This window comes from Rhagoletis zephyria, unplaced genomic scaffold (assembly GCF_001687245.7).
Source record: "Rhagoletis zephyria isolate East Lansing unplaced genomic scaffold, Rhagoletis_zephyria_1.1 Rzeph_scaffold_00910, whole genome shotgun sequence".
Lineage (NCBI taxonomy): Eukaryota > Metazoa > Arthropoda > Insecta > Diptera > Tephritidae > Rhagoletis > Rhagoletis zephyria.
Window position 1 is genome coordinate 10,307 of NW_016157994.1, and position 13,749 is coordinate 24,055.

Here is a 13,749-nt window from a genome sequence, read left to right on the forward strand (position 1 = left end):
TTAGTCGAGCCTGCAAGAACCAACGTATATTATATGCCACATCATGCGGTATTAAAGGACACAAGCGAAACGACTAAACTCAGAGTCGTGTTCAACGCATCTATGAGGACATCATCAGGTAACTCTCTAAACGACGCTCTCATGGTAGGCCCACAGTTGCAGCAAAACCTCTTCTCTGTTCTGACTCGATTTCGTACTCACCGCTTCGGTATCATTGCTGACGTCGAAAAAATGTACCAGCAGGTTTACGTGGCTAAGCAGGACATCGATTATCAGCGCATAGTGTGGCGAGAGAACTCTTCACAGCCAATGCGTGACTATCGTCTGCTAAGAGTCACTCATGGACTTGCCTCCGCTTCGCACCTGGCAGTGAAGTCACTTCAACAAGCCGCGCTCGACGCGACCAACACAAGTAAAAGAGTTGTCGAGGTTGTAAAGTCAGACATTTACATGGACGACTTATTAACCGGTGCAGATACGCATCGCGAACTTATACTAGGTTCACATATAAGTAGATTATCCTCATTTTCGAGCTTAACACCCTAACCTGTAATTATAACAAGAGATTAGCCATATAAAATTCGTCCCTTGTTAATCTGTAATTATGAAATAAACTCAGATTTAACCGATAACTTTTCGGTGTCCATCCTAGTTTTATCGATTGTTTTTGCGAAAGAGAGGAGAAATGCCAAATGTAAAAGTAAACAAAAATGTACGCTAGCAAGTAAAAGAGGTTTGTAAAGGTATTTTTAATAAAATATTAAGTTAAAATATATTTATATTGCTTATTATAGCAGAAAAGCGTGATCACGGTGGCACAGAGAAGAAACAGAGATGTGAGAATAACAAGCACAACAAATTTGACGGCTAATAATCTAAGATTTGCCTGTGTAAACGGGGTGATTAAAAAACGAGCTTTGATTGAGATAATATTGATATGTGAACATAGTTTTACTGTACTTCACAAAGACGTATCCAAAGCGCTTTATCAAAGCAGTTTCGAGCTACGAAAGTGGGCAACAAATTGTCAGACGCTGAGAAAGCTGATACCGCATGCATCCAAACAAATTTCACACCTTTTAGCCGATGGAGATGAAATTCGCACTCTAGGTACTACATGGCACACAAACAACGATTGGATTTCTATAGCGGTTAATCTGGAAGCTCTTCTAAGCAAACTTACTAAACGTACCTTTCTTTCTGACTCGAGCAAAATCTTCGACCCTTTGGGTTTAATCGGGACTGGGACGAACCGGTACCATCAGACGTTGCCAAGGACTGGTTGGCTCATCGCAGTGAGTTGTCGAAACTCTCATCGTTAAAAGTAAATCGCTGGTTGGGAACTACCACAGTTTCAGATTTCGAATTCCACCTTTTCACCGATGCTTCGGAAGTCGCCTATGCAGCCGCTTTATACTGTCGCACTCAAATCCCAGATGGTAAGGTTAAATTCGTACTAGTTGTAGCAAAAACAAAGGTAACGCCTCTAAAAACAACATCGCTGCCGCGTTTGGAGCTTTGTGCAGCACATCTAGGGGCGCAGCTGGTGCGGCAAGTCAAGTCAAGTTTGAACCTCTCAATCGGCAAGTTGTACGCATGGACGGACTCCATGGTTGCGTTGGCGTGGCTACAAAGCAATCCAAGTCGCTGGGCTGTGTTTGTTGCCAATCGCGTCGCCGATGTACAGGAAGTTTTACCGGCATCACATTGGAGGCACGTCGCCTCAGAGCACAATCCCGCTGATTGCGCATCGAGGGGTATTACACCATCGCAGCTTCTTTTGCATCCCTTGTGGTGGAATGGGCCACCTTGGCTACGGGAGGGCAACAGTCGTTGGCTGATATCCGCACAAAAACACACCACGGAGCTCGAGTTAAAATCAAAGAATACCGTTGCGTATCTAACACAAACCGCTGATGAATGGGATCTGTTTACCAAATATCATTCATTTAACAAACTTAAACGTATAACCGCATATCTATTGCGCTTCGCCAACAACTCACGCAGCACCGCTTCACAGTCTGGTGCAGGTGCACTAATCACGGGCTGTTTAACTTGCGCCGAAATACGAAGTGCCGAAGTAGCATTGGTAAAGTATACCCTGTTTAATTGTTTCGAACAATAAATTTATAATTGCAGGTTAAACAAACCTGTACCGATGCGAGGCAGCCTAGCACGATTGCAACCGTTTCTAGACTCAAAGGGTATTCTACGTGTAGGGGGCCGCATCAAAAACGCCGTGCTTTCAGACGAAGTCAAGCATCCTATAATATTGCCGAAGAATTCGCCGTTCGCTAAGGTAATTGCTGCTGAGATACACATCACAACATTGCACGCTGGACCGAAATTAATGCAGGCCGTACTTCAACGACGATTTTGGGTAGCCGGTATTTGAAACCTTGTTCGTGGGGTTCGCCGTTGTACGCGTTGCAGACGACTGAGCTGCAAGCCAATACAACAACTCATGTCTGATTTACCCGCGAGCCGCGTCACCTCTACGCGTTGTTTCCTCCACAGTGCGGTCGATTTCGCTGGTCCTTATGCCTTGAAATTTACGCATGGAAGAGGCGCTAAATCTACGAAGGCATATATCTGCTCATTTATATGTATGAGTACTGGTGCAATGCATCTCGAGCTGGCTGGAGACCTCTCCTCAATCACCTTTATTGCCGCTTTTAAGCGTTTTACCACCAGAAGAGGCTACTGTCAGCATATTTACTCCGACAACGGCACTAACTTCGTGGGTGCTGAGAAGGAGCTGCGGATCACATACGAACGCTCCATCAATGACGACAAGGTGTCATCATGTTTCGCCGACGCTCAAACGACCTGGCATTTCAACCCCCCGAGCGCCCCACACATGGATGGCTTTTGGGAGGCAGGTAACTATAAACGCGTTAATTACCATCTCAAACGAGCGCCGGGCCCTTCGCTTTTAACTTACGAAGAGTTTGCAAGAGTATTAACTGAGGTCGAAGCCTGCGTAAATTCCCGTCCTATTTGCTGCATGCCTACCGAAGTAAACGACTTGGAAGTCCTTACACCAGGGCACTTCATAGCCGGCGAACCAATAAAGGGGCTGCCCGACCCTGACGTTGAAGTCTTTAAAGGAACTATGTTTCAACGTTGGCAATTAATCGCGTCAATTCGGCAGCATTTCTGGAAACGCTGGCGGGACGAATACCTCGCCAGACTTCAACAACGCTCAAGGTGGTTACGCTCAACACCAAATTTGCAGAAAGACGACGTAGTAGTTATACGTGACGGTAACGCGCCACCCACGAAATGGAAACTTGGCCGCGTACTTGGCATACATCCGGGCCCAGATGGTAGAGTTCGAGTCGTAAATTTAAAAACATCCGAAGGGGAACTATTGAGACCTGTCGCTAAGCTATCGTTGCTACGCACAAAGACCGACATTTTTTCCGTATAATTTTATGTATTTGAAACCACTTGAATTGAAGTTGTTATAATTTGAACAGTCGTTCAAGGCGGCCGGCATGTTCGCGCCTATCTGGTATCTCTTATGTACTTGTTTATTACAAACTACTGGCAACTCTGGCATACTTGCTGTCAGAGCTAACTTCCTTTTTTTCCTCTCTCTAATAAATAGATTTGACATAATCGAACGTGTTTGGTTTTTGATTATCGAAAGGAATCCGCTTTAAACGTTTATTAAAACCCGCGAACGCTATTAAGCGTTACCAACGCGGTTTTGTACTTTAAACGACGATTTGCATCGGTAAATGTGACTTTTTCAATCGACCTTTAATTTTTCAATTATTTCCTCCTGAATCATCTCGCGATTTTCGGTGATGAGTTTTCCATGGACGCTCAAGTCCAGAAAGCCTCTCTTCTCCTGTTGTGCTTCTGAGCCAGGTTTTTGCTCAATGGAGTGTACTAAACGATCACTCCTTAAGTGTGAAGTTTTATTCGCAAACTTAGAAAATAACAAATTGTTTCACTGCTTAACACGCGTTTGTGTTTGGATATAGTGCCAACACATGGAATAAATATTACAGATATTGTCTTCCCAGATAGCGCATATTCAGTTCTGTCTTAATTACAAAGCATCATTGTTGCCCACGCTTAAAAGTTTAAGGTAAGGGAAAAATTGATATTTTCAAGCACTATGTGCAGATATGTATTTTTTAAACAAACTTTTTTGCTGAGAGCTTATTTAAATTCCAAAAACCGAAGGCCAACTTGAATTAAAATAACCAACAATGAAATGCGTCAAAATGAAAATAAATGAGCACAAATTTCTATGTAAAGCAAAACTCTCTGTGAAGACAATAGGTTTGTTCGTCGAAAATCCAGCGAGAATTATGACTCAAAATATCAGATAGTAAGAAAAAGTGCTCCCAAATTCTCTCTCAAGTAGAGAAACTTGCAAATTTTTGCACGAACGCAAATTTCCAGGAATTTGCAAGCAGGGCTGCCAACTATACTTAGCTATGAAGTGCAATATTGAGGATAAAAAATTGCCAAAATGTGCCAAAGAGAAAAATAAAAGTGCCAAAAAGTGTGCAATTCTTTTTAAGTTTTCCCATTCAGCATTAAATTAGAAACACATTCCTAAATCGAAAGTCCAATGCCAAAGTAAGATAAACCAGTTGTATACACTATAGAAATTAGAAAATTTTAGTTGAGAAAAGGAAGTACACGCAAAGTATTTCACAAACATGTATTAAAATACTACTATTTTTCAAAAGTGCCATTTTGCCAAATTGCAAAATTAGCAACCATTTGACGTAAAAAAGGGCCAAAAATATCACGGTTTGAGCCAAATTGGTAGCCCTGTTTTCAAGTTTCCCTGCCAGCTAGTGTCCACGGTTGCATTTCAAACATAAGAAATTTGTATAGCATTTTTAAAATTCTTTCAGAGGGACAAAAACGGGATCTACATGTATATTTGTATTTGTTAGTCCGACTTTCTTCAACACACGCTTCAATTTCTATGTCGCAGTAACTCTCGGGTTGTTGAAGAGTGCTCTCAGAGAGCAGGTGTGTGAGTCGAGTGGCGAATAAATTGGCCGTCTGTTGTGATTGCAGCTTTTCGACTTTAAGCTTTCCTTGCATTGTTGGGCGCACATTTTTTGCTGCACATAGGCGGCTACAACAAGATAGTTGTCCGAGTCGATGNTTTGGACTCGGCCAAAATCGCTTAGGCGGTTACAGCGCCAATAAAGAAGAAGAAGAAGTAACTGTCGGGTTTCCTATATCGACCCTGGTTGAGATTGCATTCCCATTACGAATACAGTTTTTTTNAGTCGATGTTTGCGCCTCGGAGTGTGCGTACGTCTAAAACACTGGAAGCATGCCTTCCGTCTATCACAACATGATCGATTTGGTTTCTCCTTTTTCGATCTGGAGACAGCCATGCAGCTTGGTGGATGTTCTTATGCTGGAACCTAGTTCTACATATTACCATGTTTCCTCATGTTNATTAACTAAATTAATTAAGTAAACAAGTATTTACCTACATTTTTCATTTTGAAACCGCTTGTGTTTGTAAATTTATAAATTTAACGAACCTGTTCATTCAAATAATCGTCGACAAAAAATCCAACCACGTGCCACAATCATATGTTTTTCCTAAATGCAAATTCTTGCTGGCAAAATTTTTTCCAGCTTGAATTTGCAGCTTCTCTCCAAGAACTAGTCTTTCTACTTGTGATTTATTTAAATAAAACATGTGAAATTTAGTTGAAACAGTTTAGCCGCTTTTAGCCGTTTTTTTACTAATTTAGCCGGTTGGTCCAAAGAGTTCTGGCAACTCTGACTGTGACTGTGATAAAGTAGCGGGCGCAATTACATATCGAGAAACTGCAACCAGTTATTATTTAAGACTAAAATCTGATTAATGTTGTTTGGTATTAGAATTTCACACCATAAAAAACGAGTGTGAATGACCAAAACGAACGACNGTGGATGTTCTTATGCTGGAACCTAGTTCTACATATTACCATGTTTCCTCATGTTGTTGAGGAATGTCAAGAAGCCGCAGAGAAAAAAGATGCCGCCTACAGGGCCACGCTGCGATCGGGCGCAACACGAGCCACGTGGGACCGCNCTTTGGTATGTATGTGGCGTCTGTACGTACCTTCATTTAATTCTTTTCAAACTTTCAGGAATCAAAGTAGAAAAAAACTAAAAAGGTTTTGTTCCGGGAAGTTTTGATTCGTATGCCTTTGTGGGCGTGGCTGCTGCCTGAAATTCGAAAAATGTCAATTTTTTAAACTACCACTGAGGCCGAACTACTGAATCCATGTCATTGATGTGAATATCAGTAGAAAGGTCTTAAAACAAGCTATATAACGCTATCTTTTGCGTTTATGAAATAAAAACATGTCATAACGTTATCGCCTGAAAATTAAAAATCGGGTTNAGCTGACGGCCTGCCAGCCGAGCTATTCAAGTACGAGGGCGAGGAGCTGATANATGTCATTGATGTGAATATCAGTAGAAAGGTCTTAAAACAAGCTATATAACGCTATCTTTTGCGTTTATGAAATAAAAACATGTCATAACGTTATCGCCTGAAAATTAAAAATCGGGTTGCTGAAAATATACATTTCGGACATTTTCTCAAAAACTGGTCAGTCGATTTCATTCTAGATTTCCTCAAGTCTAGCCCAAAACCTTAGCTTTAATGTGGTATATACATAGCTTATATGTGGGAAAACTCTTTTTGTGGAGATATTGCGATTCAAATTGAAAAAATGTCGCTCCAAAAAGGGTCAAATGGTTAAAAATTAACATAGTCGTCTAATTTGGTTACTTTACGATATAAAAATAACACACCCAGTTCCTCCAAAAAGTGCCGATTCCCCGATTGCCACTTATACCGAAATTCCCTGCAAATCGAGGAATTTCCCGCGAGTTGGCAAGTTGAAGGATGCATTTTAATTGTGGGTGTGTACATAATATTTAACTAAGCTACGTGGGTTTATCAGCCGCACTTAACCTACCTGGGAGGACGCATAAAATATTACCTACATTTGTACATAAATATGTATGTATGAATGCATTTAGTTCACCCAATGTGCCGCTACTACTTACATACATATGTATAAATTGCTACTGAGCAAAACTACTTGAGAAAAAGCATTAGTTTAATAGCACGAGTGCAACACCGTACACGTGATAAAAGTAAAACTTCTTAAAACACATGTGTGCGCCCCACACCAGGTAGGAATCTTAATAAAACTAAACTACGAGACAATCAGATGAATGCAGCTGTTTATTATATCCAAAGTTTGTACCAAGTTGATAAGATTTATCATTTTTCATAATTTTTTCTCTTAACGAAACTTGGTACGTTTACTTCTTTTGAGCGTAGGATGGATGGTGTTGAAAATGGGCAAAATCGGACGATAACCACGCCTACCTCCCATATAACGGTAGTTTTGAGAAATACGAAAACGATATTTTAGTAACTAATGGAGCTTACTCACTCAAAATTGATATGTACAATCATTTCTAAACGAAAAATAAGAATATTATAAATTTTTGGAAAATGGGCGTAGTCCATGGGAACCGCTCCACCAATTTCTCCCAAACTTGGCACAGTTGTTGGCCTTCACAAAATATATGAAACGGCTGAAAATTTAAAAAATCGGATAAAACTACGCCCTCATAACGGTAATTTAGAGAAATACGAAAGCTTCGATAAATCAGTAAATACTGAAGCTAATTTATTCAAAATTGATGTTTGCAATAATTCTTTAGCAAAAAGTACGCTTAGTATAAAATGTTGGAAAATGGGCGTGACCCCGCCCACTTAAGACCACATATGTGTATCCAGTGGCGTGCCTTTCATATAAGCCGAAAAGCCCGGCTTGCCTAAATATTTCCCTTTTCTTTCGATTTCATAGTTCCTAAATAGTACTTAACTATTTGAAATTTTTTTTTCTGTTAAAGTTCTTCATTTCTCTTCTTTTAGTTAAAATTATGCATTTTTACTTTTCATTTGGGTTATCCTGTATTCCACACTGAATATTTTGAGAAAATGAACGTCAGAATATTTAGTTAATGCATTATAGCATGCTGTCACAGTTGTACACATGGGCTTTTATGAGGCTTTCATAACATAATATCATAGCTGGATATCTCGCTTTCGCTACGGGAAAATCAATTGCTTGTTTTCTGAGTTTCATTTGGAAAAAGTAGTAGAATATACGTTTGATTGATACCTTTGCACTTTTGCATGCGAATTAGAAGCTGGGTTTGACAAGTGTTTCATATTTATGACAGCTAGGGGTGGGTAATGCCGCAATTTTTCATGCGTTGATACATTGACGTAAACGCGCTGTCATGCGTTAACGAATTGATTTAGCACAATTGCGCCAACACAATATAATGAGTATCGATGTTGTTTTGACGACTCGTGCGTCAATAATTTTGGTGGGTATTTACCAAAAATTAAAGAATGNAAGCTAATTTATTCAAAATTGATGTTTGCAATAATTCTTTAGCAAAAAGTACGCTTAGTATAAAATGTTGGAAAATGGGCGTGACCCCGCCCACTTAAGACCACATATGTGTATCCAGTGGCGTGCCTTTCATATAAGCCGAAAAGCCCGGCTTGCCTAAATATTTCCCTTTTCTTTCGATTTCATAGTTCCTAAATAGTACTTAACTATTTGAAATTTTTTTTTCTGTTAAAGTTCTTCATTTCTCTTCTTTTAGTTAAAATTATGCATTTTTACTTTTCATTTGGGTTATCCTGTATTCCACACTGAATATTTTGAGAAAATGAACGTCAGAATATTTAGTTAATGCATTATAGCATGCTGTCACAGTTGTACACATGGGCTTTTATGAGGCTTTCATAACATAATATCATAGCTGGATATCTCGCTTTCGCTACGGGAAAATCAATTGCTTGTTTTCTGAGTTTCATTTGGAAAAAGTAGTAGAATATACGTTTGATTGATACCTTTGCACTTTTGCATGCGAATTAGAAGCTGGGTTTGACAAGTGTTTCATATTTATGACAGCTAGGGGTGGGTAATGCCGCAATTTTTCATGCGTTGATACATTGACGTAAACGCGCTGTCATGCGTTAACGAATTGATTTAGCACAATTGCGCCAACACAATATAATGAGTATCGATGTTGTTTTGACGACTCGTGCGTCAATAATTTTGGTGGGTATTTACCAAAAATTAAAGAATGCAAGATTGCTCCATCCTGCGGGTGATGGATAGCAACGAATAGAGGAGATAAAAGGGATAATAACTATAGTAAAATTGGTATAAACTGTCAAGCAAAGGAGGGCACCATCTTTAAAATTTGTTTACGTGGCGTGGCGTTTTTACAAAGAAATTTCTTTTTTGTTAAATTGTGTGCAAATAAGAACAAAATAATAACATTGAAAAATAGTAATATTGCTTTAAAAGATAAAGTGTTGTTTTCTTATACATATGCATGCGTTCATAATTTGGCCGTGAATTTGGGAATATTTTACAAATGTTCGCAAAACAATTCGAAGAATATATTAATCCTGAGGAGCTTCAGAGAATATTTTACATTTAAGAGGATATTAAATCATAGCACTGCGCTACTTATTATTATATGTTTTGTATGATGGTAACTCTCGCAGAGTTAGATTTTGAGTTACTGCGTTATTGAGTTATAATACTATGCGTTAACGCTAGCGTTGTTCCAATACAGCCATGTCCTCAATTTCTGTACTCTTCAAAAATATCGAAGAAAAGTATCGATGCTACAAATGTATCGGAGAGGAGTTCTCTATACTTACTCGTGTTGAACTCATTCAGGCCGATTCTGAACAGAAACTCCCAGGGAGTTTTCTCTCTTTTCCCTTTCTTCCTATCATGAATAAAAAATCCCTGAGGATTTGTTATATTAAATGGCGGCGTTGAGCTGTCAAAAGAGTGTCAAACAGCTCTTGGGAAGTTCGAATTTTCTCCTCACAAATTTTCGGGCAAAATGCTACTCTCTGGGAGTTAATTATTGGAGGATTTCCTTCTCGGGAGAAACAAATTCTCTTAGAACAAACTCCCTGGGAGTATTCAGAATTGGGCTTATTATAACATTCCGTAGAACTAATATAATAGTTTCGGAAATATTATATAAATTCAAAGAACCTGTGCATGTTTATACGTATTTGTATTTATTTATTACAAGTTTGTTAAGTTCAATAGGAACGTTGCGTTTTCTGACGCCGAGTGGGAAGGAAAAAAAGAAACAATTTGCGGATTTTCCGACCGAAACTTAAAAAAAGTAGCCACAAGTTTGATCGAGGACTTTCGGCCTAAACCTACCGAAAGAGCAGCCGTGAGTGTGGCAATACCTGAAAATTTGACTAGTACGGAAACGCAGCATTAACAGTTTTTTAATTTCTTTGACAACTTCACTTTTTAACGCCTGTCGAAGTCCGATTCTCCATCTGCTCAGCGTTACCACTTAAGGTATCAACGTGAAGCAAGTAAATACTTTAACCGCGTTTCAAGTCCAAAAAGTACTCAGTACTTGAAGAAGGTATCGGGTATTTACTCGCAGTTACTTGTATCGGAACAACACCAGTTAACGCAGGTAGCGCAGCACTGGCTATCTGCGCAACGCAATGTTACCCACCCCTAATAACAGCTGTTTATTGTGCACTGACAGTTGAAAAAGCGTTTCATTTTCCACTTGTTTTGCAAATCTTTTGAGCTATATTTTTTCCTGAAAAGTGTGCGCGATACATTTGCAAATATTTAATAAAAAGAAAGTCTTATTGTTATTGTACTATGCAGATATGTATGTATATTATAAATAAAGCCAAATATTAAATAAAAAACAAGAATATAGTTCAATAAATGAATTGGAGTAATAATTTAATCACTTTTTCACTCGAACTTTGTAAGTACATAACCAAACAAAACTTATTTATGTAGTACACCTTCTTATTAACTTTATTATTTACAAAAAGCAAATCGCAATTTTATACGAAATCTATTTGAAAGCGGAATACACACAAAAATTCAGATTCAGGAATAAGCGTTCCGAAACCGGTTGACGACTTTCGGAGCACTAGTTGCAGCAGTAGCGCTGGGAATATTGGAAATTTTGGCAATGTGTCTTTCGACACTGCAATATTGAGAAATGGTCGATCGCTCGTAACTGAAGCATTTATGTATTTGTATTAAAGATATTTTTTGCATACTTACGACAAAACTATGACTTCAGAAAATAACGATATTGTTTGCTGCGAAGAATTAAAATGTATTGAAGTGTTAGTTTCAAAGAAAAAGTTACAATATTTAAGTTTTCTTCAAAAGAAAGAAATATTAGAGTCTAAAAGGCCTACCCCTAACTTATGCATAACACAAACTTCTAAAACGCATAAACGATTTTTCAATCGCTCAGTCTACAAGACTCGATGGATAGCTGGTTGCTCTCACTTAAATAAATTCTTTTGTTGGTATTGTATTTTTTTCTCTAATGATAAAAATATTTGGAATTCGACTGGCTATGACGACTTGAACAATTTATCTAATGCTATAAAAAGACATCAGAACACTCAAAAGCACTTAAATTCTACCATTTATTTTCATAATTTTGGAAAACAGCGTATAGAAACATCCTTATCGCGACAATTTTCAGAAGAAATTATTAAGCATAATTCAAAGGTCGACCACAACCGAAGTATTTTCCAACGTTTAGTTGATATTGTGTGCCACTTAGCTCAGCAGGAGCTTTCATTTCGAGGCCATGATGAGTCCGATTCTTCTTTAAACAAAGGTAATTTTTTGGAGTTTGTTTTTTTGTTGGCAAAATACGACTCTGTTTTAAAAAAACATTTGCAGACAAAGAATACCTCTGGTTCAAGCTATTTATAAAATAAAATACAAAACGACATAATCCAAGTGTGGCTGATGTATTAAAAACTCATGTAGCGCTTGAGCTTAAAAACACTTCATTTATTTCCATCATTTTGGATGAGACCCCAGACGTTAGCAACAGAGAACAACTGTGTGTGATTTTCAGGTACTTTTTTGGCAACAAAATACAAGACAGATTTATGGGCTTTGTTGATGTATCTGAAAATCGTACTGCAGATGCACTCACTAAAGTAGTTTTGGAGTTCTTAGCTAAGTATGAGTGTGGGATGAAATTAATTGCTCAAAGCTATGACGGAGCCAGTGTAATGACTGGATTGAAGAATGGAGTCCAGAAAAAAGTTAAGGAACATTTTCCTCACGCTATATACGTTTGGTGCAATGCTCACATTTTAAATCTGGTTTTATCCAAATCGTGCAATAGAATAGGAGAAGTAAGTTCATTTTTTTCGGCTACTCAATCACTGGTAGTATTTTTCAATAACAGTACGAAATGCTCTAAGTACTACAGCAATTTTTGTAACAAGCGACTCCCGCATGTTTCTGCAACGCGCTGGTCGTATTCGGCTCGTGTTGTTAATACAGTTCTGGAACAGAAGGATAATCTAAAAAAACTCTTTAGTGATATGATTGAAAACGATCATCATTGGGATGGTGACACAAATTTGTTCGCACGAAATTTTTTCAATACACTGAAATCTTTTGAGTTTAACTTTTTTCTGGAAATATTTCACTCTATTTTTGAAAAAAAGGATATTCTGTATAATATAATACAAAAGTCCGCAGTTGACGTTGGATATAGTATGAATAAAATAAAAGAATTTGATAATTGGCTGCGAACAGATTTTCACGCTCTTTTTGATTGCTTTTATGATAATTCGTGTCTGGCTAATTCGGCTCCTCGATTAAAAAGGAACATAACCTGCCCTAGAACAGAATTTAAAAGGATATTTATACAAATAATTGACAATATATCGTCTGAAATTAATGAAAGGTATTCAGAAATGTTTAAGCTAAATTTTTTTAAATTATTAGATAACAGACTCTTCGACAAATATAAATTGAATTTTCCACAAAACGAACTAACATGTCTTGAAAAATACTTTGGTGAATATTTTGACCATCACGTATTAAAACTTCAGCTAATATCATTATATTCTTCACTGGAGTTGAAGGATTACGATGTCTTTCAACTTATTGATTTCATAAATGAAAATTGTCTTCAAGATGTGTTTTCTGAACTATTAAAATTGGCATATCTGATAATAACAATTCCAGCAACCAGCTCTTCAGCGGAACGATCCTTTTCTGCTTTAAAACGAATTCATACATATTTAAGAAATACACAAGGTCAAGAACGTCTTTCAGAACTCTCTATGATAGCTTTTGAAAAAGAATTACTTGTGATGATTAAACGTCCAAATCATTTTTATGATGATGTTATAAAATCATTTGTTAAGAAAAATAGACGATTTGAATTAGAATATAAGTAATTTTTTACCTCTGTAAATGTTTAGTTTTAATTGTATGTTGCGTTATGTTTTTTTGCAAATAAACATGTAATTGGATTGCTTGCCCAGCCATATTCTGCTAGGTACGCCACTGAGTATGGCACTCCTTTTCTTTTTACAAATGCTTCCATTAAAAAAAATAATAATTATTAAAATCGGTTTAGTACTTTAAGGGCCGTTTTCTAATGTAAGCAGTAAAGTTGCCTTTACTAACAGGGCAGATAAATTGTTCCTCACTTTAAAGTGTTTTCGTTGTCTTATCTTACCTGTAAAAATAAATTTGTTATTCCGTAGAGTGAAACTTCACTACATTTCCGAGAGTGAAACTTCACTACATTCGTCATAAAATTTCAAAGGTTGGCAATGCAACATAAGCAAATATA

At 37.7% G+C, this 13,749-nt stretch overlaps 1 protein-coding gene across 1 annotated transcript; it reads left to right on the forward strand.

The window, feature by feature from the left end:
• The first annotated feature begins 231 nt into the window (after positions 1 to 231).
• LOC108362013 (uncharacterized) lies at positions 232 to 2,395 on the forward strand. The gene is made up of 3 exons (XM_017614832.1): positions 232 to 511; positions 1,353 to 2,094; positions 2,140 to 2,395. Exons 1-3 carry the CDS (start codon positions 232 to 234, stop codon positions 2,393 to 2,395), a joined length of 1,278 nt encoding a protein of 425 aa, XP_017470321.1.
• The last annotated feature ends 11,354 nt before the right edge of the window (positions 2,396 to 13,749 follow it).

Bases quoted from the DNA above. Each gene is read 5' to 3' on its own strand.
- LOC108362013 (XM_017614832.1), top strand. From the start codon at position 232: ATGTACCAGCAGGTTTACGTGGCTAAGCAGGACATCGATTATCAGCGC. The intron at 512-1,352 runs GTAGATTATCCT...GAACTACCACAG, and splicing joins TATACTAGGTTCACATATAA to TTTCAGATTTCGAATTCCAC. The intron at 2,095-2,139 runs GTATACCCTGTT...TTATAATTGCAG, and splicing joins GCCGAAGTAGCATTGGTAAA to GTTAAACAAACCTGTACCGA.